Raw genomic sequence first — 26452 nt, 5'->3', positions numbered from 1 at the left:
AAGCCTTCCCTGTCCTTGGCAATCATTGCAACCTCCCCTCAGCTGCTCTTTTGAATGTTCTCTAAATCTTGGCCTTTTATGTGGTTATTTGAACTTTCCTCTGCCCGTATGTCTTTTCTCTCCTCCTCAGCTGACAGTTCCATGGGCAGGCCATGACCTCTGCCTCCTTGGATTCCCCACTGAGCTAAAGGAATTATGTTCCCTTTATGTTTCAAACAGAGGAGAATTTCATGAGTCCAAAACTTGCCCTGTATTTGCAGCCTGATGTGTGGGGACTCAGCTTGTGGGCTGTCCTCTCCTTACTCAGACACAGCATTCCCACCCTCAGTTCTGTCTTCTGTTCAGCTGCTCTCACCAAAATGCAGGGAGGGGCATTTGCTGAGAGGGCAGGGCCAGGGAGGAGGGAAGGGATCATTTGAGTGCCTTCTCATCTGCTCTTAGGATCCTAGCAGGGCTCAGTAAGCATTTTTGATTTCATAGAATCTCAGTGCTGTGAAGCCATCTAGTCCAACCTGTGCTGTCACACCAGTCCCCACCCCCTACATTCATGTTTTGTACCTTTGTGTTCTAATAGTTCTCTCCAGGTTGTGGTCATTTTCAACATTCTAGATCAATGGTCAGCAAACTTTTTCTGGTAAGAGCCAGATAGTAAACATTTTAAGCTTTGTGGGCCAGTTGGTCTCAGTTGTGACTACTCAGCTTGGCCATTGTAGTGCAGAAGCAGCCATAAACAATACAAACGAATGTGCATGGATGTGTTCCAATAAAACTTTATTTACAAAAATAGGCAGCAGGCTGGATTTGGCCCATAGGCTGTAGTTTGCCAACCCTGTTCTAGCTATTTTCTTTTTTCTCCCTCTCTCCCTCCCTTCTTCCCTTCCTTGCTCTCTCTTTTCTTATCCTTTATTTGTCAACCTCCTCTGAATTTTTTTAACTCTTACGTTAGCTAGCCTACATTCTAAATAGGTAGGTAGATAGATTTGTTAAGGCTATCAAGTCAATTCCGAGTCCTAGCAACCCTGTGTACAGCAGAGCAGAACCCTGCCCAGTCTTTTTGCACCATCTTTTCACCTTCCAGTGTTATATTGGACAATGCTCCGCTGCTATTCATAGGGTTTTCATGGCCAGTTTTTTCAGAAGTGGGTGGCCAGGTCCTTCTTCCTAGTCTGTCAGTCTGGAAGCTCTGCTGAAACCTGTCCACCATTAGGTTACCCTGCTGGTATTTGAAATACCAGTGGCATAGCTTTCAGCGTTACAGCAACACACAGCTACCACAGTGTGACAACTGACAGACAGACAGATAGACAACAAAAATATTGGAAAAGGCTATTGTGTCCCTCTTGAAATAAAGATAAAAATATTAAGTGTCTCTTCTTATTTTGTATGACCTACAAATTTAGGGAATAGGCTCTCTATGGATTCATTTATTTATTAAAAGTAATTTTTAAAAAATTTATTGATCACTTTCTTATCTAGCAGGCACTGTTTGAGGCACTGGGGAGTTAGACAGACAGGATCCCTGCCATCATGTACTTTATGTGCCAGTCTTTGATTTCCATGTTTATAAGGACTCTATTATAAAGTACAGAGCCCTGGAGCACATGATCAGGACAATTTTGAAGCATTTTTCAACATTCACAACTGTGAATCCACCAAACTTCATTCTTGTATAGCCTCTGTTTCTCCATCTTGTCCACAAAATTTTAAGAAATTTTCTCAGATTTCTTTATTTTTTTTTGTTTTTTTGTGAGGGCGATCGGCCCTGAGCTAACATCTGCCAATCCTCCTCTTTTTGCTGAGGAAGAGTGGCCATGGGCTAACATCCATGCCCATCTTCCTCCACTTTATATGGGACGCCGCCACAGCATTGCTTCCCAAGCAGTGCGTCAGTGCGCGCCTGGGATCCGAACCGGCGAACCCCGGGCTGCCACAGCGGAGTGCACACACTTAACCGCTTGCGCCACCGGGCCGGCCCCTCAGATTTCTTGCTAAAATAAAAACGTGTTTAGCATTTGTCTTATTTTCTTGCACAATTACTCTTTCCCGAAAGGATATTAGGTTATTCTGACATGATCATGTCTTGTTCTTAGGGAACCCATACTGGTGCCCAGTAATCACCTAAGTGTTTAAGAACCATTAAAAAAATACATTCTAGCATTTTGTCAGCAATCATTGTAAACTCACTGCTCTGTAGCTTGTGAGATCTACCTCTCTCTGCACCTTTTTCTTGTTTTTTTAGTTTGACTACCTTTACTGGCCACAGTTTTCTGGCAGCTCATCTGATTTTCCCTGGTGCGTCAGTTTGGATGTGCTCTGCTCTCTGACTTCATGCACTCTGCTTTCTGACTCTGAGCCTGGAGAGTGACAGTCATTTAGAATCATCTCCGGGCTCTCCTCTTCTTACCAACCTAAACCTTTAGCTCCTTCTTAAACATATTTTTCTTTCCTTTGTCCATTTAAAGATACCTCATTCTTTCATCCATTCAACCAATGTTTGTTGATTGCCCACTTTAGGCAAGGCACTGTGCCCTGCGCTGGGTCATTTTCATTGATGGAGTAGACAGAAACAAGAGAATCCTGTGGTTCTCTTTTCTTTGGATTGGACTGACTTTTTCACAGGAAGTTTGCTGATCGGTGGGGTGTGTGAGGTGGTTAAGTAGAATTAAGAGGTGCCCCTTGCCTAAAGTGTGTCTAGGCAAATTCACAGGAAAGTCACAGGCTCAGGAAGGTTGGACAGTCCTTCATGATTGGAGCATAGAGTCAGTGCCAAAGTCCATAAAGTTCACTAAATTTCTAATAAATATTTCTGTTGGACTCAACCTGTGCTCAGTACTGAAGGGAGGTGATGAGCTGTAGTTTGTGACCTTGGCAAGACCTACCTAAACCCTAAACAAGTAATATATCCCTTTTCTATTTTATCAGTATCGTTATGAAGATCAAGAGATAAAGTAGGCGATGTGTGAATTGTAAAGAACTCTATGGTTGTTATTACTTATTAGTTTTATTTATTTATAATTCAGCATGCATTTAGTGTTGGGCACTCTGCCAGATGCTGGGACTATAAAAATGAATATACATGGTCTAGCCCCTCAACAGTGCTCTTAATCAAGTAAGAAGACAGACCTGTGAATAAGGCACCACAGTGCAGTGATAAATGCAAAGGTGGATGTACAAAGGATGTAGGTGGCACTGATGTAGGTAGTGATGAGCTCTACCTGAGGCCAGGCTAATGTCTGGGAATTGTCACAGGGTAAGTGACTTTGAATTGGCTCTTAAGGATGAGTCAGAGATTGCCAGACAGGCTAAGAGGGACGCACTTTCCAGGCAGAAGGAACACTTACAGAGACATGGTGTGGATGACAGCAGGTGGAATCATCTGCTACAGTGCTGAGGAGAATAGCAAGAAGTAAGACTGGAGAGGGAAGCAGGGTTCCACATGAGAAGGACCTTGTAAGGCGATTCTGGGGAGCTCATATGTTTTCCGAAGGCCATTAAAGGATTTCAAGCAGAGGAATGCTCAAGTTATATTTGCATTTTAGATGGACCATTCTGGTGGGATAGAGCATGAATTGGAGGGGAGAGATTAGCAGTGGTTCTTGACCTTTTGGGGATGATGGACCCCTTTGAGAACTGGGCGAGAAGCTATGCTCCTCTCCCCCAAAAATGCACTTATAGTTTCTGAGGGTTCCTAAAAGTGATCTTTGGGAATGGAGAAAATAGATGTTAGAGAAATATTAGGAGGAGGTTGAATATTCAGTGGAATGTGGGAATTGATGGAAAAGAAGGCACCTGTGGTGTCACCTCAATTTCTGATTTGGGTGAACAGTTGGATGTGTGGGTCTGGAAAAGTCTGGCAGGAGATAGGGATTTAGGAGTCACCAGCATTTGTTTGGTGGTTAAAACAATGGATGTGACTGAAACTGCCCAAGGAAAGAAGTTCAAGTGAGGGGGTGAGAGGACAAGTCTCTCACACAGGGTCCCAGCATTTAAGGTATGAGGAGGAAAGAGGATCCAGGCGAGGAGACCAAAAGGCATCAGAGAAGTTGCCTTGTTTTCTCTCAGAGAGGCTCTGTATCTGTTCTTCCTGCTCAGAACAGGCATAGCCTAGAGAGGAAAGAAACTTCAGTGCCCTCCTTGCCGAGACTTTGTCATCAGTTGCCCAATTCCTAGTGAAACACTTCTCTTGTTTTACATATGGCCACTGCTCCTTGGCAAGAAGCTTGCTCAGCTGGACACATTGCAGTATCTTCTACTTTTGTCAAGGTGGGTGTTTCTGGGTGGTGCAGGTGACACAGGGGTGCTTGGCACAGAAACCTTATTGTTCTGTTTATTCTCTCTAGCCCTCAGAGTGGCATCTTCAGAGGTACAATGGTGTCCTGGAGAAGGGTCAGGCTTCAGTGACAGGAAGTCATGGTTCATCTAAGCTCTGTCACTTTCCAGCTGTGTGATCTTGAGCAAGTGACTTAAGGTTCTTGAATTTCAGTTTTCTCATCTGTAACATAGGGGTAACAATATCCATCTTAAAGAGTTTTTAGGATGACTAGAGATAATCATGTATAAAGCACAGTGACATTTGACAAAGAGTTTCTCTATGAAGTTGGATTTTGGCAGAGTGTAAGGCAGGAAACCAGCCTTGGAGGTCCTGAGCAAGTCATCACTCAAGGGGCACTGACAGAGGCTGCCTACCTATCAGGGGTTCTGTGAAGGGTCATTGGGTTACGTGGCCTCCAAGGTCCCTGTCAGTCGTGTGATTTCTAAGGTTCTAGAAATTCTAGGCTCACCATAGACCAAGTAATGTACTTAGAAGAAGTGGGATTTGAGCTGGGCTTTGGAGGTTGAAGAGGAAGGGAAACAAAGAAAAGATATTCTAAGCAGGGGACACAGCTTGAGCAAAGGCACACCGAGGGGACACATGAGAGAGCGTGGAGATCACAGCTGCTTCTTTACCAACTTATTCCTGATTTTGACCACATTCCATTCAGTGCCTTCAGCCCCACCCAGGCCCACTCCAGGAGAGTTCCACTTGTGGCTGGCTGATGGGTGGTGGGCCCCAATCCTCAGGTGGAGGAGGCAGTAAATTAGTGGTAACAGTAAACAAGTCGCCCAGCCGGGGATGCCGCTGGCTGCTTGTAAGTAACTGTTATAAACATTGGGTGTCTGGGGCTGTCAGAAATGCAAGCGAGCACTCTGAGCGCCTCTCATATGTACAATTAAAACAATAAAACACGGCAGAAACGTGGCCAGAGCAGGCTGTAAATCAGCTTCTCTTCTCAGCTCCAAGTGGGGGCTGAATAAAGATGAGTTGTGCAGAAGCTGGGTTGGCGTAGGGCCCTTCTTGGGGTAGAGGGCCTAGCTTGCCAGGTTGGACCTGCCAGGGTCAACCCCACCATCCTGAGTGGCCCCCTTCCCACACTCCAGGGGCTACAGGTCCTGGCCTGCTCCAGCTGACCTCCCCATCTCTGTGTCTTCAGATGGGGGACAGGACGGTGCAAGCTGGCGCGTCACAAACCAGTGGACAAGTGCCCTGGAGTTCAGGAGATGGCTAGGAGTCCCCACTGGCGGTAATGCAACTGCTCTCTGTGATATTTTTCCCCCTCCCTAGGACGTGCCAAGGAGTAGTCTCATCCTAGGTCATCTATTCAGTATAAGTTAACCACCCAGCACCCACTGCATGCCCAGCCCTACCTAGGCACAGCAGAGAGAATGTATGCCCTTGGAGAGCACAAACTCAGGTGGGAGTAATAAGGCTCCCAAGGACATACGAATAGCCTAGAGAGCTTGTTAAAATGCAGATTCCTAGACCCCACCCCCAGAGATTCTGATTCAGTAGGTCCAGCATGAGACCCGAGATTTTGCATTTCTAACAAGCTCCCACTCTTTGAGTAGCATGATCTAGGCTACAGATGTTAGTTGCAGCCTTGTCCTTGAAATACTTTAGAAAACTCATCTGGACCTTCCCCTCCCTGGAAGAGATGTTATTTTGCCACTTTAAGCTTCGCTCTAGAGAGGCTGTGTGCTTAAGCTGTGGTATTATGGGTGTACAGAACACTTAAGAGCTGTGACACTGGGAACAATTTTCTGCACCTCTTAGAGGCTGTGTCCTTTTATTGATAAAATAAACGTTATTGGGAGAGTTACAGGTAATATATTTATCCCTAGCCTAAAATCTAAAACATAGAAGGAATTCTATTAACATAAATTTCTATTTTTACGTCATCATCATTATCCTCATCGTACTGTTAAGGGACTTGATTCAGAATCTTTGACACGGCTGTCCAAATGCTTTTCAGTGGTAGCAGACTATTATCCGCAAAGAGCCAAACGTTATTCAGAGTCTGAGGAATGGCTTGGCTGTCACCTAACTATGTGACCTTGGGCAGTTTTTCTCATTTGTAGAGAATATTATTTCCTATGCCATAGGCTTATTATAAAGATCAAGTTGAAGTACTCATGAAAGCACTTGAGGAAATACAAGGCATCATGCACATGTAAGGTGCTAGGAAGAGCAGCATTTAATAATAACAAAAATTGAAGACATGACCAAGACAATATTTGGCAAGGGTCCAGTCAGAGGAATAGCCGATGAGACTGTCAAAGCTCACAGAAGAGAATCTCTGGCTGAAGCATCAGGAAATTAAAATGGTATTTGAGCCTCAGAGTATAAGAAGCTTTTATGGAGGGTATGCAGGGGGTTGCGATTGGGTGGGAGCAGAGAAGGGGGTGTGTTATGTCCAAAATATTCAGAGGTGGGAAACAGAAAAAAACATGTTTCAGGCTGGCGAGTGAACTTGTTAGGGTGATGCATCCACACAGCAGAAGATTCATTTTAGAGAGTAATGAGCAATAAAGATGCAGTTAGTAGACTAGGGCCAAATCAAGACGCTTGGACTTTATCCTTTAGACAGAGAGGAGCCTTGAAGATCCCAGAGGACAGGGTACTACAGAAACTGATTCCTTCCAGGTTGGAGAAGCGAGAGAGGTGATAGTAAGATGAGATGATGATAGCTACAGCAGCAGATAACATTTATTGATACTTACTGTGTGCGCACAGCAACCCTATGATGTAAGCAGTGAAGAAAACTGAGGCAGAGAGATGATGCCAGATGCCAGCAAAACTGTCCCCAGCAGCTCTTGTAGAGAACCTAGCAAGCATATCAGCCTGTATGTGCCCCACACTTAGTCAGCTCAGAACCTCTTGCTTGTCCAAAGTCTTGGGAGGCTTGGGAATCTGCCAAGCCAAAAGCTGTTTGGGCAAGTTATTATTTTTAATAATGTCCCTGCCCCTTCCTCATCATTGTCAGAGCTTGTCGCACCTCCAGGGCCAGTGGTTCTACACATCATTTTTCAGCAGTGCCAACCACTATAGAGTCACCAGGATGGACAATGCACTGTCAATCCATCAGGCCTTTTGGCCAACTTCAAGATTAAGTGTATCAGTCAGTTAGGTTAATTGTTTCCATCCTTTTAGCCCTCCAAACCTATATATATATTTGACTAGGAGAGGGAGATAGACTAGTTGACATGTTTTATTAAAAAGAATAAATTCAGTGCCTTTATAAAAATAAGAAAAAGTGGGATGGGGTGGCAAAGAACTAGTCTTGTGATTTTTAACTGATTTACATATTTTATGTATAAATATTTTTTCATCAAAAGTTCAAAATCAGGGATGGGTCCCACACACCACACAAAATATATTAGAGACATTTATATGGATAGCAGGAAGGGAGACAGAGGGCTGAAATTTTCCAGGCACCCAGTGATTGATGGGGGCTGAGGCTCCCCCTGACGCTTTATTGAGTTTCCGATGATTATCTCTCGCTGAGACATTTTTTACAGATGACGGTCGAGCTGTCACAATGGACCATGGGGGAAAAAAAACCAACAATAATAACACTTTAATCTTTTTACTGCACTGCTCCCTAGTATCTCAGATTCATCTTCCCTGACGCACGCAGTTCATTATTCTGCCCCTCCCTGGATGGGAAATAAAGGAAAATAAATATATATGTAGACACACTTACCCACATACATACGCATACACACAGAGCATATAAAAGAGACCACCTTAGAACCAGAGAGGGGCAGAATTTATTGTTCTTTTTGCAAGTGTTGAGGTTTATTAGTAGAGATGCTGGGTTGGCTTGAAATTGGCTATTAATTACAGCGTTTTGTATTTGTTTTTTATTGCGAGTTTTTAACATCTTGAAGAAAAGGCAGAGGAGAGGCAAGCAGGTGTAGAGAGGGGGAGCACAGAGGGACCAAGTTTGGCCAACCAAGGAGCAGAACTGGCTGAGAGGCAAAGAGGGCAGGCTTCTTTCTCTTGTTGCCAGCCGTGCCTGGCAGATCCCTGGAGCTGAAAGAATAGTGCTTTGGTTAGGATGGGGTCAGGGCAGGGGAGTGAGCAGAGGGTGAGCTCAGAGAAATTATAAGACAAATCAAAGGGACTCCAGATACCTGTGAGCATGTTACTGCTCTGAGAGTTAGGAGAGGTGGGAAGTAGAGGAGGTTCAGATGAAGTGTTGATGGATCTATAGATAACAGAGTAACAGATTCCTAAGAGTTTGCTGCACTCTGAATTTGATGGTGTGAGGGTGAGACATGGGTTCTGGAAAGCTCCACCTGGGTCTCTGATCAAAGGAGAGGTCCTGAGCCAGAGAGGATGCCCTACTGACTATCTGGGGCCACAGGCATGGTCAGCAACCTGTCTTCTTAAAGTTCCAGGCCAACCTTGCTGCTCTGCCCCTTTCCCTTTCATGGGGGTGAGAGAAGATAGGCTTGGGGTCCCTATGGGAAGGCTGCCCTTGATGTGTCTTCGATAGAGTAAGTGCTGACCCAGTCTTCTCTTTAATTCATCAAACCTTTTCTAAGCTCCTACTGTGTGCCAGCTCCCATATTCACTATGATAAGATATAATGAGATGAGCAGGGTCCTGTTCTTAAGGAGAAACCTTCCAGTCCATGGGCAGAGGACATGGTGTCTGTGAGAACCATTGTCAAGTGGGATCTGGTCTTCCAGCCATAGGCCAGCCTAAATGACTATGAGGGTGCTCTCTGTATGAAAGATAAAGAGATCTGTAAGACACAGTGTCTGTTCCTTCCAGAGTCTGTTTTCTGCTTGGGGAGACAAGCTTAACATCCATTCACTAAGGAACTGTTTATCAAATACCTGCTGTGTTCAAGAGTATACACAGGAAGCAATCTGAGAACACAAAAGACTATGTAAAAGAAAATGTTAATACCCTCAAGGTCCATCCATGTTGTCACAGATGGCATGATTTTGTCTTTTTTATGGCTGAGTAGTATTCCATTATATATATATATATATACCACATCTTCTTTAGGGTATTATGCTAAGCAAAATAAGTCAGACAGAGAAAGACAAATACTGTATGATTTTACTCATATGTGGAAGATAAACAAACAAATACGTGGATACAGAGAACAGATTAGTGGTTACCAGAGGAGAATGGGGCGGGGAGAGGGCAAAAGGGATAAAGGGGCACGTATGTATGATCACAGATTAAAAACTAGACTACTGGTGGTGAACACAGTGCAGTTTATACAGAAACTGAAATATAATAACGTACACCTTAAATTACACAATGTTATAAGCCAATATGACCTCAATAAAATAATAAAAATAAATTATGTCCAGCCAAAAAAAAAGAAAATGTTAACTAATTTGATATAGACTGGACATTACTAGAACACATAGAGGAAAGGGACATCAGTGAAATCAGGCTGCTTGAGTTGTAAAGGATGGGTAAGATGTAGATAAATAAACGGAAGGAATAGTGAGGCCATGTACTCACATAGAGAAGAGACTACAAGCTTTGGAGTTGAACGGACTGGCTCAGTCATTGACTACTGTTGTGACCTGAAACAAGCTACATAACCTCTCTAAGTCCCAGCTTCTTCATTTGTTAAAGGGAAATAATAATAATAACAGCCTAGTACGGTTCCTGTGAGGAAAAGAGTTGTAAAGTTCCTAGCACAGTACCTGGCACGTTAGTACTTAGTAAATGAAGGCCATTATTTTCTCATTACTCCAAGAGTTATATATTTATCTATCTGAGTATTAGAGAAAGACTCTTAGTCCTGGGATATTAGCCTTCAGGCCTTACCTGTGACCCTCCACTGAGTATGAAGTGGGCTCCCTGCGATGAGCCTGACACATTCTGCCATGTTGGTGTGAGAGGTGACTCTGGCCCTGGGTAAAGTGGCATCAGGAAGAGGAAAAGGCACAGTGATAAATGTTACCATCTATTGAGTCCTTACTACATACCAGGCAATATGCTCAGCTCCTTACATGCATTTTTTAATATAATAGCTTTATTGAGATTTCATTAACACACTACACAATTCAGTCATTTAAAGTATATAATTCAGTCGTTTATAGTATTTTCACAAGAGTTGTGCAGGCATCACCCCAATCAATTTTAGAACATTTTCATCACCCCATAAAGAAACTCCATACCCATTATCAGTCATTCCCCGTTTCCTCTCAACTCCCCCTAGCCCTAGACAACCGCTAATCTACTTTTTGTTTCCATAGATTTACCTATTCTGGACATTTTATGTAAGTGGAATCATACAGTATGTGATCTTTTGTGACTGACTTCTTTCACTTAGCATGTTTTCAAGGTTCATCCATGTTGTAGCATTTATCAGTACTTCATTCCTTTTTCATAGCTGAATAGTGTTTCCTTAATGGATATACCACATTTAGTTTATCTGTTCATCAATTGAGGGACGTTTGGGTGGTTTCTACTTTTGGCTATTATGAGTAATGCTGCTATGAATGTGTACAATTTTTTTGTGAACATAATATTTTCAGTTTTCTTGGGTTTATACCTAGGAGTAGAATTGCTCGGTCATATAGTAACACTATGTTTAACCTTTTGAGGAACTACCAGACTGTCTTCCACAGAGGCTGCACCATTTTACATTCCCACCACTGTATGAGGGTTCCAGTTTCTCCACATGCTCACCAGTGCTTGTTATTGCCTGTCTTTTTGACTTTAGTCATCCTAGTGGATGTGAAGTGGTATCTCGTTGTGGTTTTGATTTGCATTTCCCTGATGGCTAATGACATTGAGCATCTTTTCATGTGCTTTTTGGCCATTTGTATATCTTCTTTGGAGAAATATCCATTCAGATCCTTTGTCTATTTTTTGATTGGGTTTGCCATTGAACTTGTGAGGTAGGTGATGATATCTATTTTGCAGATGAGAACAGATTCTCAGAGATGTTAAGTGTTTTGATCACAGTCACACTGTGAGTTTTGCTTCCCATGATCCTACTCATAGTAGGATCACCAGGCTCCTCTTGCCAGCAGGAAGGGAGGAGTTGAAAGTCTGTTTGGAGACATTAACTAGGACCAGGTAGGAGAAGCCTCTGAAAGTCAAAAAAAGAATGTGGATATATTACAGGTTCCTGGACAGAGGAGGACATGTTATTTTGAAAATCGCCATTTCCTAGGTACCAGTCATTTCCTGTGCCCTTCACTCTACCACATCATTTCTAATTTTCACAGGAACTCAATTCTTAGGTATTAGTGTTCCCATTTTACCAATGAGAAATTTGAGGCCCAGAGAGATGAAGTAATTTTCAAAGTCACCAGGATTAGAATCCAGGTCTCTCTGACTCAAAATACTGAACTCTTTCCTTTCAGAGATATTTTGTAAAGTATAGATTCTTTTGATGTTATTTGCAGCATATACAAGCTCTTGAGGGCAGGGCTCATTCTCTACCACCATGGCCCAGCCCATGGAAAGCGCTTAATAAATGTTTGATGGATGAACGAGGAGACAGACTGGTGCATGTGGTATAGAAGAACCTAATTCCAACTGGGATTTTTGGGGGTATGAGGGAGATACTGGAGGTGTCGTCCCAAGGCTTGGGGTCATGGAGGCTTTGCTTTAACTTTCTAAACATGGGGCTTGGGAAGAGTGTTCTAGTGCCCATCCTTGGCTTCCCTGGAGCAGGACCAGGCAGGTGGAGGTGGGGCGGGTTTGGCCAGCCTTATGTCTTTCTTGTGTTCCTTACAAGAACTTTAGATTGGGAAGGACCCTCAGATACCATCTAGTCCAGTGCTTCTCAGAGTATTCTCTGAGGAGCAACGCAAAGCGCTTTTTAAACTGTACATCGCCAGGCCCTGTCTACTGAATCTAAATTGCTGAGGTGGGAGCCCAAGAATCAATGTTTTTTTTACAAGTTACCTGGATACATTAACTTGTACTATTAACTTGTACTAGAGTAAAGAACCACTGATGTAGAAAAACTCCTTTACTTTAAAAATAGGGAATCTGGGGCACAGAGGGATTGAGACACATGTCAAGTTAGTGAAAGAGCCATTTTGAACCCAGTTCTCTTGTCTCCTGGTCTGTTGTTCTTGCTGTTCCGCATGCTTAATTTGTTAACAGAAACCATTGCATGCGCACAGCTTTCAGGATAGTGTCTAAACCCTCTCAGGATCAGGCTCTGTCTGCCTAGGCAGCCTCTTCTCTGCCCCCTGCTCCACCTGCCTTCACTTGGCATTCCAGGCTCATGGAAGGACTCCCAGTTTCTTGAGTGGGCAGGTAATGCAGTCTTCACCCTCTGGCCTAGGCAAATGCCACTTCCCTTCCTGGAATGCCCTTCTCCTCTCCACCTGGCAAGCTCCCTCTCGATCTCAAGACAGTTCTGGGGGATTCCTCCCCAAGCCGCAGGACATGCCCCATCTTTGCTGCCATCAGACTCTGTGCATGCATGCCTCTCATAGCACTCACTGTACTGAGGTGTGCAATGGTGCTGTGCTCGTGGGCAGGTGGCTGGATGAAGGTTTTTAGGTGTTCATTGCTGAAGCTACATGAAATGCTGAAGTGATGCTGTATGAAATACATACAAAAAATGTTATGAACTAGTTACTCTCATACATGAGGAGCCTAGGATTCTAATTGGGGAGTCAGAAGGGAAATTTTAACACAAGCAAGTATTACAAGAGGTGTTGTAAGACAATAAACAATTACCTGGTAAATGTGCATACATAATCAACGTGACGGGCATCCAGGGCAGAGCTGAGAGGAAAGGACGTCCTGGAATAGGAAGCCTGGAATTGGGCTTTAAAGCACAGGTAGGATTTGGAGAGGAAGGAAGGTTGTCCAGGCTGTGGAAGGAAATGAAGGGCCTTGCCCTCCCCAGGGATGGTCTCATAGTTACCCAGCACAGGCCATCTCCCTCTTGCACCATCCCCTGGCTGAAGACAGACACAAGAGGCACAGCCGACAGCGCCTGCAGAGGCTGAAGAGGCAGCCTGCCCACTGGCGGTAGGATGGCGGTCTCTCAGGTTGTAGTGAGGATTTAATGAGGTAGTAGATACACGACACTTTGCCCGGGAGGAAGCTGAGAGCCCAGAGGCTTCTTCCTGGAGACTTTTGATAGGAATTGAGCTTACGCCCTGAGCTTCAGGCCAAGTCAGCTGACCCTAGGTTATGTGAGGCTTGTGCCTTGGGCTCTGGCAGAAGCTGTGCAGTGTGGAGGATGGAGCCAGGCAGGCTCGGAGTCAAGTCCTAGTCCACCGCCCATTAGCAGTGTGAGTTGGGCAGGCCACCAACCTCTTTACCGCTGTCTGCTCCTCTGTTCAATAGAGAGAACAGTACTTGACCTGTCTGTCCCAGGTTGCCGTGGGTGAGGAAACAATTGCATTGAAATGCTCTCTACACTGTAAAATGATGCACAAATGTAAGGGCTTATTCTCATGTTTGTCAGATTAGTCATAGAAGTTCCCTCTCCTGGAGACATGCTCACATCTTTAAAGGCAAAGGCACCGCTAGACACTCCGTGACGTTAGGTGGCACAAGCTCCTGGGAGGGTGGGTAGAGGCTGGGCCTGAGGGAGAGGCACTCATAGCTAGGGTTGCCTTTCCTCTGCATGAAAGGCAGAGGAAAGTGGCAGTAAGAAAGCTTTTGTTATCTGGAGACCACCCATCTTGCCTCATATACCTTTTTTCAAAGTCTCCCCGAATAGACTTAGCAGTATGAAGACAGGAGCCTTGTCTGATTTATTTCTGTGTGCCCAGTGCCTAACCCAAGGAAGGAAGCAGCATTAGTAAATGTTTCTGGTGATGTTTGAAAAAGCCTATTATCAGATTTGATTCTCATAATATTTAAATATTTTGTATTCCTCAAATTATTACTTATCATACCTATTTTACAGGTAGAAGAACTTAGTAAGTGGCATAGCTAAGATTCGGGACTGTAGGACTCCTTTACCTGAAATCACTGTTTCTCATCATGGGAGGCAGTATTTTTTTGCAGTTTCAGCAGTGCTGGGGAGTGGCCAGGGCTACATGAAGGGCTTCAGGGACTACTTTTGCCTCTGCTGACTCTTTGGCACGCTCAGTTCAGGGAATCCTGCAGAGTATACATCCAGCACATACCTGCTGCAGCACCCAGACTGACCCTGGCCACGGCACCCTGGCTTAGACTTTGCAACATCAAAAGGCAGAAGTGGGAGCAGGATGACAGAGTGGTGCTTTGTCATTCTCCCTGTGGTCCGAGAGGTGAGGAGACAGGAATGGCTGGCCTGGAGGGGAAGCAGGAGCCTGAGCCTGTCTCCCCCTGTGCTGGAGACAGGCTGGTAGATGTCTTTGTTGGGAAGGGGATGGTTCACTGGCTGAGGACCAGCTGTAAACATGGGGCCTCAAAAGACCACCCTGGTGGCCAGCTGGTGAGCCAGTCTTGGATGAGTCACTTCCGCTTCCATGGATTTGCTTACCTTTCCTCAGTGAGAGTGGGTCAGTGCGTGAGGGTGCATGCTGTACCTCTCCCCCACCTCCTTTCCACCTTGAGCCACTTCCTTTGGATAGAGAAGAGTATGAGATCTAATGATCTGGGGGCTTCAGCACGATCTTCTGGGACAGGGTTTCTAAAACTGGGTGGTGTGGGGAAGATAGCTTACTGCTAAGAGCACACAATGGGCCTAGCTGAGCTGGACTAGGGCCTCGCTCCACTGCTGACTGATTGTGGCACCCTCTGAGCTTCGATTTCCTCATCTACAAAATGGGGAGTGCCAGCTTATACCTCACAGGGTTATTCTGAAATACATAAGTAAATGAAAGTGCTTTATAGATTGTAATGCACTGCTCAGTTCCAAAGAGTATTCTGTGGAACACCAATACTGTGGGATTTTAACAAGGGTTAGGTGGAAAGAGGCTGTCAGACAAGAAACTGCTGAGTAATGCCAAATTAAACAGCTGGTTCTTACTCAGAACTGTGCCTTTCGGAGGGGAAAAGTATATGCAGGATTCCCCAAGTAGAACCTCTTGTCACAGAGAGAATACACTTTTGGAAGTACAAACTATACAATAAAGATGGTAGCTGACATGTACTGAGAGGTCCTGTATGCCAGGCCCTGTTCCAAGCCCCTTCACTCATAGTGTCTCATTTAGTCCTTACAAGATCCCATGAGAGGTTACTGTTATCATCTCCATTTACAGATAAAGAAACTTGGCGTAAGTTACCCAAGATGACACAGTCATTCAAGTCAGAACTGGGATCCAAATACATGTGGTCTGGCTCCAGAGCTCACTCATTTATCAGCTACACTCTACTGCCTCCACTAAATATTTGTTGACTGGCATTATTATTATTATTATTCCAAAAACAAAGTAATATTAGGACCTTCTTTATGTATTATATATTTATTTATATATTATGTATTTATTTGCTGATTCAACAAGTATTTGTGAAGCACATATTTATGGCCAGGCACCACACTGGGCGCTGGGGATACAGCTGTGGAGAAGACGGTCATACTTCCTGTCCTCCTTGAGCTTTTGGTTAGTGGGGAACATAGTCAAGTAAGTTGGCGATTGCAATACACTGTAATAAGTCCTGTAACTGGGAGATGCCTAAGGTGCTGGGGAGCTCCTAGGAGCAGTAATTACCTCAAACTTAGGAAGAGTCGCTGGAGGAAGGGACTTCTAATCAGAGGCCTACAAATGAATTGGAGTTAGCCAACTGAAGGCATGGGAGAGGGGAAAATGTTCCAGGCAGTGGAATAGTATTTTAAAAACCTCCCAGGCAAGAAAGAGGAGTAGGAGGGGGGATGGTGAGAGATGAGACCTAGGTGAGCAGGGCCCCTCCTCATGGACAGTCCTGGCACTCTCTATTAGCTGGCACTCTGCTGATGTTTTTCCCTGAGCCCCAGTGGTGTTCCTTGAGTTCATCTGCTTTTGATAGTAAGCACCCTGTGTATAGCTCTATCATTGCACTTGTGAAACGGTATTATAATTTGTTCAGTGATCTGATTCTTGCATTAGACTGTTAACTTCTTAAAGTGAAGAGCTGTCTTATTCATTAGTATATCTCCAGCAGCTACCACCATGCATTGGTGCTCATTAAATGTTGTTTGTTGAATGAATGATGTGTTTTCTTTGTAAAATGGATTATACCCGTCCTGCTTTCTTGAGCCAACTATCACTTTTCCTCAAGTTCATCATTATATCCAGCAGTTAATGTCCTATGTGGCAATTCAGTGATGCCCTCAGGGGCTTTTGAGGTGCTATATTCCATGAATTCCCTTTTAGCTTTTTATTGTACTGATCTTTTCCCTCCCTGTCTGGCCAGCACTTGACTGTAATCAATCTGCTTGATTCTGAAGCTTCCTCCCCAGCCTTCTTGTTTCCTTCTTCTAATCTTCAGTGGGCTGGAAACAAGATCACCTACCATGATTTGATAAGACTGTGCAACTAAGAGTTAGTAATCTCTGAGTTAGGTCCTAAAGGACTCTCTTATGGGGAAAATGCAGCTGCTGTTGCACATGGGACTTATTTTGTTAGCTACTCAGAAGCCTTCTTCCTGTTCTCCCTGCTCTGGCAAAGGTCAGATAACACTCTGGTCAGGAGAGGGGCACTCATTAGTTTGGAGAGCCCCTGTCTGGTACAGAAGAGCTGATGGACCCTTGATTCCACATACCGCAAGAAAGTGTGTTCCTTTCTCCAGGTACACACTCCACCAACTTCATTTTGGCCAAACATTTCAAATGCTTCCACCCAAGCTAGCTTATCCAGGTCTAGCTACAAACCTCAGGCCGTTCTCTATTAGGGCAAGTTCCACGGGAAGTATGTTTGCACCTTCACCTGAGCAGGGAAAGAAGAGGGAGTGGGAGCCAAGGCAGGGACCAGAACCTCTGGGCATTGGGCTCTGAGTCCCTCATTTGCAAAATAAGGGTGACAGCATAATATGATGGAAAGAAAGAGTGAGGACTCAGATTAGACCTGGGTTCTAATCCTCGCTCAGCCACTTATTAGCTGTGTGTCTTCTGTGCCTCAGTTTCCTCATCTATGAAATGGGAATAATAACACCTACTATATAAGGTAGTTATGAGAATTAAATAGATTAATTATGTGAAGTGACCATGCCAGGCACAGAGTAGAAGAAGGTCAGTAAGTGAAATCTATTAGTTAGGGAGAGGCATGACAGCCTTCTGGCTTTTGGAACTTTTAAATAGGAAGTCTACTTTTGCAGGAGAGGAAAATGCAGAGACTCCATTCCAAGACCATTTGGAAAAGAATGGTTTAGGAACTGTTGGTGCTTTTGACTATGTAGGCAAGGTTACCTCTTGACTGAATTATACCCCTTTATCCAGTGCTCCCACTAGATAAAGAGGAGCCTACCCTTTGCTTGCCCTGTGCCATGGGCTAGAGGAGAGGTGGGTACAGGTAGGTAGGACCCAAATTCCACCCCCAACGAACTGAGCTCAGGAGGGAACATAAGACAGTTACTCCGTTTCTGCATAGGCAGAAGGAAACCCCATCACCTTAGGGGGATAGTTATTGTTCTGTGGGGTCTCAGTTCCCAAGGGAGGGCTCCAGAGGTAAGATAACCTTCCAATTTATTGTCCAAACTGGGCGTGTCCAGGACAACAGGCATAAACCGGGGCCATCCCAGGTGAACAGGGACGTGTGTGGTCACCCAACCCAGAGGGTCTTATAAAAGTGATGGAACTGGCTTTAGCTTCTTTTGGAACCTAAATTGGAAAGAGAGCGTCACAAATATTAGCACTAGAGTGAGCCTGGGGTTTTTGATTCTTTGACCACATGAAATGCTTGTTTTTCTTCCCTTCAAAACAATGTTCACATTACATTTATTAAGGGTAAAAAATAGCAGTACAAAGTTGCAAGATAGTAAATTCCAATTTTGTAGAATATATATGCATATGCATATATATGTAGAGATATATACATAGACATATATGTAGGATACATATATATATATATGTCTAGAAGGACATATACCAAAATATTGAATGTGGTTTCTCAAGTTGCTGAGATATTGATGCCTTTTCCTCTTCGTACTTTTCTGTAGTTTCAAAATTTTAATGGCTTTTATAAGGTAAAAAGTTCTTTACAAAATAATATTAAATACTCACTAGATTGTAGACATCTTCAGAGCAGAGAGGTGCGTTACTGTTCTGCTAAGATCAGCCTCTGTCTCCCGCCCCACTCCCCATGTCTAGCCCAGCCTTCTTTCTTCACCTGGATGACTCCTCTTCACCCTGGGAGACTCTCGGCTGCTAAGGTCCTCTCTTCATGCCCAAATTGAGCTAAGCTCCCCTCTGGCTTTCGGTATCATCCTGTTATACCTCTAACATAGTATTTATCTCAAACAGTACCATAAACATCTGTTTATTGTCTGCCTCCTTCGTCAGATTAGGTCAGGGACCATGTCTGATTCATTTCTATGTCCCCAAATGAATCCTAACACATAATAGACGTCAGTATACATTTATGGAACCAACTGGCCTCTGTTTTACCTCCTCTTACCCAGCACAGATGGCCAGGCACATAGTAGGTGCCATTGTATGTTTAGCAAGTAGATAGATGAGTGAAGGAGGGAATTAAAATGCCCTGAGAGGGCCGGCCCCCTGGCTTAGCGGTTGAGTGCGCGCACTCCGCTGCTGGCGGCCCGGGTTCGGATCCCAGGCGCGCACCGACGCACCACTTCTCCGGCCATGCTGAGGCCGAGTCCCACATACAGCAACTAGAAGGCTGTGCAACTATGACATACAACTATCTACTGGGGCTTTGGGGGAAAAAAATAAATTAATTAAAAAACAATTAAAATGCCCTGAGAGAGAAAGAAGGTGAGATTGGTGGCTTACAGCATTTGTTGCTAATGGAAGGGTTTGTGCTGTCCCCCCAGTCCTAATCACCCGAGAGGATGACTTCAACAACCGGCTGAACAACCGCGCCAGCTTCAAGGGCTGCACAGCCCTGCACTACGCTGTCCTTGCCGATGACTACCGCACCGTCAAGGAGCTGCTTGATGGAGGTGAGAGCATGGGTGAATGGGGTGGGGGATTGGCAGGAGAGAGTACTTGGCAACCTCTCCACTCTGGAAATGCCGTGCTTCCCCAGAGCCCTGTTACCTCCCAGAGCTGGGAGTGCCTGCGTTTCACAAGAGTGGCAGTGTGCATGTGTGATTTGACCTTGTGTGGCTGAAGTGTATTGTTTGCCTGCATGTGTGTGATGCACCATGCCATCCTGCCTGTCTGAACATGCTCTGAGAAGTTTCTTTATTATTGCTCTCCCCAAAAGTGTCTTCTCTTCTCCCCTGTGACCTCCAGAGCAGGGCTAGTGGAACAAGGGGGAGGCCCTTCAGATCTCTACTAACCCAGGTCTCAAAGACATCCCCCTTGATCCCACTCCTATCCCCAGTCTAGATTAGGCCCCTTCCATTACTCTTGGTCATGGCACCCTATTCTTTTCTGTCATTGCATTTGTCACAATCTGAAATTGTTTTTATGTGTTCAGTAGCCTTCTCCCTAACTTGACTCAGCTCCCTGAAGGCAAGAACCATGGCTGACTCCTCCCCAGCACCTAGCATAGTACCCAGCACACAGTAAACACTCAGTCAGTCTTTGTTGAATGATTGAGTAATTTCCCTTTGGAGAGTTAATTGGAGGGATAGTTGTGCCATCCCCACTCTCAGGCTGGTCTGATCCTGTCCAGGTCTGGTGCAGAGTTACCCACCACCCTGCCAGATAACTCCCAAATCACTTTCCCTCCCACAGCCACTTATCCTACTCCAGCCTCTCCTTGGGAATGGGAGGGAAGCTTCCTGCCAGGATGTGTGGTGCCCAGGCCCCTGAGTGAGTATGACACATGACTGCCTGTTTGTGCCCTTGCTGCCACTTCTCGAGGGGCTAGTGACCCTCTTGGGGCTGGTGCTTCTTCTCAGGGGTTGTTCTTCATAGAACCTGGGAGCTGCAAGGGTTGTCAGAGGTCCTCTGGGTCCCCCTGATTGCCTGCCCCCTCTCCTCCTGGCAGAAACCTCTCCAACAGCTGGCTGGCTGGCATTTCCTTGGATTCTGTTGGGGACTAAGGGAACCCTACTTCTTCCTTAGAAGTCCATTCCATTTTAGTTCTTCTCTGACTGGTTGAAATATCTTCTTTTAAATGAGCTGTGATTTTCTTCTCTGTAACTTCTGCCAACTGTCCTCTGCAGCTCAATCACTTTTTAAAAATCCAGTCTTCAAAGACAGTTCTTTCAGTTCCAGAGCCTTGGCCTCCCCAGCCCAATATCCCCAGATCATCTTCTAGTCCTTGTCTTGTGATTGGGATGGAGGGATTTCCCAGTAACCCCCAAATCCTGCCACCTTCCATCAGCCACAGCCACGCTGGCTTAAGACCCAGGCCTGGCCCATACCCCCAGCCTACAAGGGACCTGCCCCACAGCAGCCAGAGTGTGCCTTGGCCTGGGTCACATACACTCTGAGGGGCATTTGGTAACAGTGCCTGGGATGACTGATGCTTTCAGAACAAAAACTTACTGACTTAGAAAACGTCCCCAAGCAGGATGCTACTCACTTTGTCCTTTGGAAAGCTCTCCAGCAAGATGTTTGTAGCTGAGAATTGGAGCATTCACCACAGGGCTTCTCTCTGCCATGCCTTAAAATCAATCACTACCCCCAGCCATTGTCCGGTGCTTCCCCTCAGCCCCCAAACAGACAGAGAATTCACTCTAAAAAGAGACCCTCTCCCCAGCCTTCCAGATCGAACACCTTTGAAATGAAGAGGCATGGACCTTTTATGAAGTGCCCCCCAGCCTCACCCCCCAGGCCAGGGCTGGCCCTTTGAGCCGTTCCAGGGGCATGGTTCCTGCCTGTTGACTGGAAACAGATGCCCTTAGCCCCCACCTTTACAGTTGGTCCACCTGCCTTTTTACCCAGCATCCATTTACACGCCCTGCCCTAGCCTCCCAGCCTCAAGGGCCAAAATCATTAACCCACTTATTTTTCCCTTCCCAACCTGAACAAGTAGCCGTCACTCAGGGCCTGCAGGCCTGCCAGCTTCTGACCTCCCTCCCCCCTTGACCTCTCTTGGTCTGCCTGTGTGTGTGACCAGCCAACCAAGAGGCAGGATCCTGCCCCCTTGTCCTAGGGGCTGTTGCCAGTAACGTTTCCAAAGTCTTCTGACCTCAGCTGACCTTCTCCAGAGGGTTTCAGGGAAAGCAGGAGGGCCTGCCTTTGTGACCATCCAGCTTTCTTAGCTTATATTTGCAACAGGCTTTGCTGTAGCAACTTAGAGGGTGGCGCTCTCTGTGAGTTCCAGGGCAGGCCTAGACGCACAGGCCAGCCTGTGCTTGTGAGGGCCACACAGAACTCTTGTCCTTGAAATTGCTTAGTGTACGGGGATTTAAGGTCCCTAGATCTTAGAGGGTTAGAGCTAGAGGGGGCTGCTGCTCTTGCCCTCTGTCCGGCAGTCCCCACGTGAGAGCTGGGAGGAGGTCCAGGCAACAGCATCAGTCTAATAAGGTGGGAAGTTCTCTGACCCCTTAGGAGGCAGCATGGAGTAATAGAAAAGACACTTCAGGCTTCAGAGTCAGGCCAACCTGGGTTTGAATTCCAGCTTCCCCACTTACTAACTGTATTGACTTGGACATGTTACCTTAACTCTCTAAGCCTCAGTTTTCTTGTCTGTAAAATAACACCTGGGAAGTATCACAGGGATAGTGTGAGGATTAGTGATAACGTCTAGAAAAGCCCCTGGTACATGGTACATGCTCTGTGATTGTATAAAGAAATCAAACTCTCACTCTGGCAGCTATAATCCCGTTCCTCCCCATGTGAAACCTGTACTCCTGGGCCGGCCCTGTGGCTTGGTGGTTAAGTGCACGCGCTGCGATGCTGGTGGCCCGGGTTCGGATCCCGGGTGCGCATCGAGGCACCACTTCTCCGTTCATCCTGAGGCCGAGTCCCACATACAGCAACTAGAAGGATGTGCAGCTACGACACACAACTATCCACTGGGGCTTTGGGGGGAAAAATAAAATAAATAAAATCTTTAAAAAAAAAAAAAAAAAAAAGAAACCTGTACTCCTGCCTGCAGGCTTCTTAAATTCTGTTTCTACCCACAACTTCCCCACCCTGCCTAAAATCCTGCCATCATGTTCCCTCTCTTCTCATCTAGATCCTCGGACTCTTCAAGGCCTCCCTCTCTCTCTCAGGAAGTCTCTCTTGGTGATCTGGCCCACTCTGATAGGACCACCTCTGAACTCGTACAGTGTTGGACTGGGTGCTTAGTACAGAAAGGTCACTTCTTCGTCTTCAGGAGGCCTCGTAACATAGTGAAAGGAACACAAGCTTGGGAGTCAGACAGACCTGGGTTTAAATCTCAGCTCTGTAATGTGACTCTGGGCAAGCCAGTTGCCATCTTTGAGACCATGGCCCTCAGGGCGTCCTCAGGTGATGGATCAGGCAAACTGTCCCTGACCCTGAGAGACTCACAGACTGGTAGAGGAGACAGATGTGGAAGCGGGCAGTGACAGCTGGGTGGGTGCTCTGGCAGGGGCTGGACAAGAGGCTCTGGGGACATAGAGCAGGAGATGCCTGCTTCTGCCTGGTGAGTAGGGAGGTGGAGTCCGTTACAGAAAGCTTCCCGGGGTGGAGAAGGGGTGTTCCTTAAGCCTTATCAGGAAGGTAATGGGAGTTTGCCAGGCCGATTTCTATGAAAGGGTCTCAATTCACTGGGCCGGTTTTCTACCCCGAACGCCACAGAAAAGTGGGTGCACAGACCTCTGTGGTTTTCATCTCTGAAGATGCTGCTTCTGCCTATGTTACTGGCTTATGAGCAGGAAGGCTCTGCTTCAGCACTTGACTGCCAAGTACAAGAAAAGGTGGGCGGAAGGGAAGGAGAGACAGGACAACTGGGAAGAAAGTCGGGGAAGGTGGGGAGCCTCCTCCCTCAGGCCCCTGGAGCTGACTCATTCCAGTAGTTCCAGGGCTGGTATGGCACTTTCGCAGCTGTTTCCTTCCAGGGATGTGATCCCACTGCCAGATCCATCCTCCTAAAACACATCTCTGATCATGGCAGCCTTTCTCAATCAGGGTTCCTCCAGAGAATTGAACCCTAATGCTCTAAGATGTCTGTTGTACATGAGGAATTAACTTCTCTCTCAGGCATCTAAAATGGTACAGGGCTGGTCTGGTGGCATAGTGGTTAAGTTCGCGTGCTCCGCTTCGGCGGCCTGGGGTTCGTGGGTTCAGATCCCAGGCATGGACCTATACACCGCTCATCGAGCCAGGCTGTGGTGGCATCCCATATACAAAATGGAGGAAGATTGGCACAGATGTTAGCTCAGGGCCAATCTTCATCACACACACACACACAAAATTAAAATGGTACAAGTTACATACCATTCTTGGGAAGATTGAGAAAATGAGTACTCAAATAATTTCCTGTTTGTGGTACAAAGGAGAAACCCCAGTTGAGAAAACCTGCAAGGAAAAAGCATGAACTGTGGAGCCAGGCTCTGAATACAAGCCTTGCCACTTAATAGCTGTGTGTCCTAGACAAGCTACTGACCACTTTGAGGTTCTCCTTTCTCATCTGGAAATGGGAGTGATCCCACCTGCCTTCTAAGGTTTCGTCAGCGTTAGCACATGTGTAGGTTCTACACGGTAGGCACATTATGTATAATATCTGTTATTATTAACTTCAAAAACACTCTGCTCACTTGTTTAAAAAAAAAAAAGAATCCTTGCCATCCTGACTTTATAAGCTGGTTTTAGAGTTGTTATAGTCTGACCCTCACCTAACTTTTTTCTCACTGCTACCCTAATCCCCAGCTACACTATAGTGTCGTTAGGGGTCACACCTGAGTGCCTTTACTCATGCAGGCCTTTCTACCTCTCATTTCTCTTTAAGACTTTGTTTCTCAGCCTGGTGGAATTCTTTCTGCCAGGCAATCCCCAGCTCTAACGCCACCTCTGGTCTGAAGTCTCCCCTGTTCCCTGGGGTTCGGGTCCAGTACCCTCTACTAGACTGAAGTCAATTGAGGGCCAGGACTATGTCTTACTTGTCTCTGCCTCCTTTGCCACAGTGCTCCGCACATAGTTTAGTACATGTTTGGATACACTGATGAATCTCCAAAGCCACTATAGATTTTCTGTTTGGAGATGTGGTATCTTTGCCCACTCATTGTTAGTGTCATAATATACCTGGCTTTTTAGAGCTTAACGTATGAGCCGCCTCTGCCTTCCCTCTCCTTATAGTCACAGTGCCACTGCCTTTTCAGCTACCAGTGCTCATTACCTCAGAAATACAGGGGCTTTATGGAACCTAATAGCACTTTCCCCAGGGCTTCCCTTAGCCTCTTCCTTACCTGCTTTCATGGCTCTTCCTTGCCCCTCTGTCCAAGAACACGGCTCAATTGTCAGTGTTAACCAGCCATCTTCAAATGAGTCCTTAAATTCCCCACCATCCTTGCCGGAGGCAAAGAGCCTTTCCAGCTCTGACATCCTCCCCTTAACAGCCTGTGAGTTTGTTGTGGGGCTGGAAACTTAGAGCTCCATTGCTTGTTCCACTTCACTGTCTGTCCATCTGGCTGCACTGCCAGATGTTGAGGGGATCGGCTTTGCCTCAGGCTGTCCTCTGTGGAAACTTTACCCTCTGATTCTCGCTGGCAACCCAGAGAAGGGGAGAAAGCATTGGGCTGCAGATCAGAAGTTCCGCCTCTGCCACCAACAAATCCTTTCTCATTTAGGCAAATCCTTTCTGCCCCTCAGTGAAAAAGAGAAGTAAGGATAGCTGATCCCAAGGACCCCTTCCAGCTCCAACGTCCTATGTAACCCCTGGGCAAGGCTTTTCGTTCATTTTTCAAATGCTTACTGAGCATCTCTCCTGTCATAGGCCCCACCCTAGGCACCAGGGAAATAAAGATGATCCAGACATGGTCTTTGCCCTTAAGGAACTCATAGTTCAGTGAGGAAATCAGACATTTTAACAAAGAATTACTATCTGGTGTGTTAATGGAGATATATAGAAAGTGCTGAGGGATCACAAAGAAAAGACCTTTTAAATCTCTGGAGCGGACAGGGAAAGCGTGGTGTAGAAGATGGCGTTCATACTAAGTCGTAAAGGACTAATGCAAGTTGACCAGGTGGGTGAGGGAGAAAGGCAGAGGGAACAGCATGTTCAGAGGCATGGAGTATGAAGCAACATACTTTATTCAGTACATTGCAGGTGGTTCAGAAGAGCTGAGTTTATAGGGTATGGATGGAAGCGTCTGAAGGCAAGAATGGAAAGCAGGAACCAACAATGAAGGCCTGTAACATAAGCTGTGCTAAGGAAATTGGACTTTATCCTCCAGTGGGAAGCCATTAAGCTTTAGGAGAGAAAAGGATCAGATTTATGCTTAATGTGAAAGATGGTTTAGAAGTTTCAAAAATGTTTATCAGTAGTTGAATGAATAAGTAAATTTAGAATGTTTACACAGTGGAATAATAAATTGAATGAACAAGTGAACGAACTCTTGCTCTATACAACATGGATGAATCTCACAAACCTAACATTCTGGGTACAAGCCAGACATGGAAGAGTACTTTATTTGTGACTGCATTTTTTTTTTTTTAATTTTATTTATTTATTTTTTCCCCCAAAGCCCCAGTAGATACTTGTATGTCATAGCTGCACATCCTTCTAGTTGCTGCATGTGGGACGCAGCCTCAGCATGGCCGGAGAAGCAGTGTGTTGGTGCGCACCCGGGATCCGAACCCGGGCCTCCAGCAGCGGAGCACACGCACTTAACCGCCAAGCCACGGGGCCGGCCCTGTGACTGCATTTATAATATAAAGTTTAAAATAGACAAAACTAACCAATGATGTAAAAGTCAGGATAGTGGTTACCCTAGAGGGGGCAGGTAGTGACCAGGAGAGGGCACAAGGGGGCTTCTGGGATATGTAATGTTCTGTTTCTTTATCTAGATGCTGGTTATGCAGGTAAATCCACCTTGTGAAAATTCTTTGAGCTGTACCCTTATGCATTTTTTGTACTTTTCTGTATATATATTATTCTTGAAAGAAAGGTTAAAGAAAATAGGGAAAAAATGGGTTAGAAAGGACATGATTGGAGAAAGGGAAAATATTTCATTTGAAAGCTCTTGTAATTGTCCAGGTGAGGCCTAAAC

General features: G+C 45.6%; 1 protein-coding gene across 4 annotated transcripts in view; it reads left to right on the top strand.

The window, feature by feature from the left end:
- Nucleotides 1-26452, top strand: part of CLPB (ClpB family mitochondrial disaggregase) — a 138349-nt gene that overhangs the window by 47810 nt on the left and 64087 nt on the right. For 2 of the 4 annotated variants that reach the window (XM_087433403.1, XM_087433402.1), the window contains exons 5-6: nt 19187-19315; nt 20058-20135. In XM_087433403.1, coding sequence (XP_087289529.1) covers nt 19187-19315; nt 20058-20135 — 207 coding nt within the window. Of the gene's footprint in view, nt 1-5471; nt 5562-19186; nt 19316-20057; nt 20136-26452 lie in introns of all 4 variants that reach the window. The other 2 variants (XM_004433954.3, XM_004433955.3) reach the window with 2 other exon arrangements.

This window comes from Ceratotherium simum, chromosome 7 (genome assembly GCF_057802395.1).
Source record: "Ceratotherium simum simum isolate JZ-2026a chromosome 7, ASM5780239v1, whole genome shotgun sequence".
Lineage (NCBI taxonomy): Eukaryota > Metazoa > Chordata > Mammalia > Perissodactyla > Rhinocerotidae > Ceratotherium > Ceratotherium simum.
The sequence above is the reverse complement of the archived record's forward strand: the minus strand, read 5'-3'. Positions and strand labels throughout refer to the sequence as shown.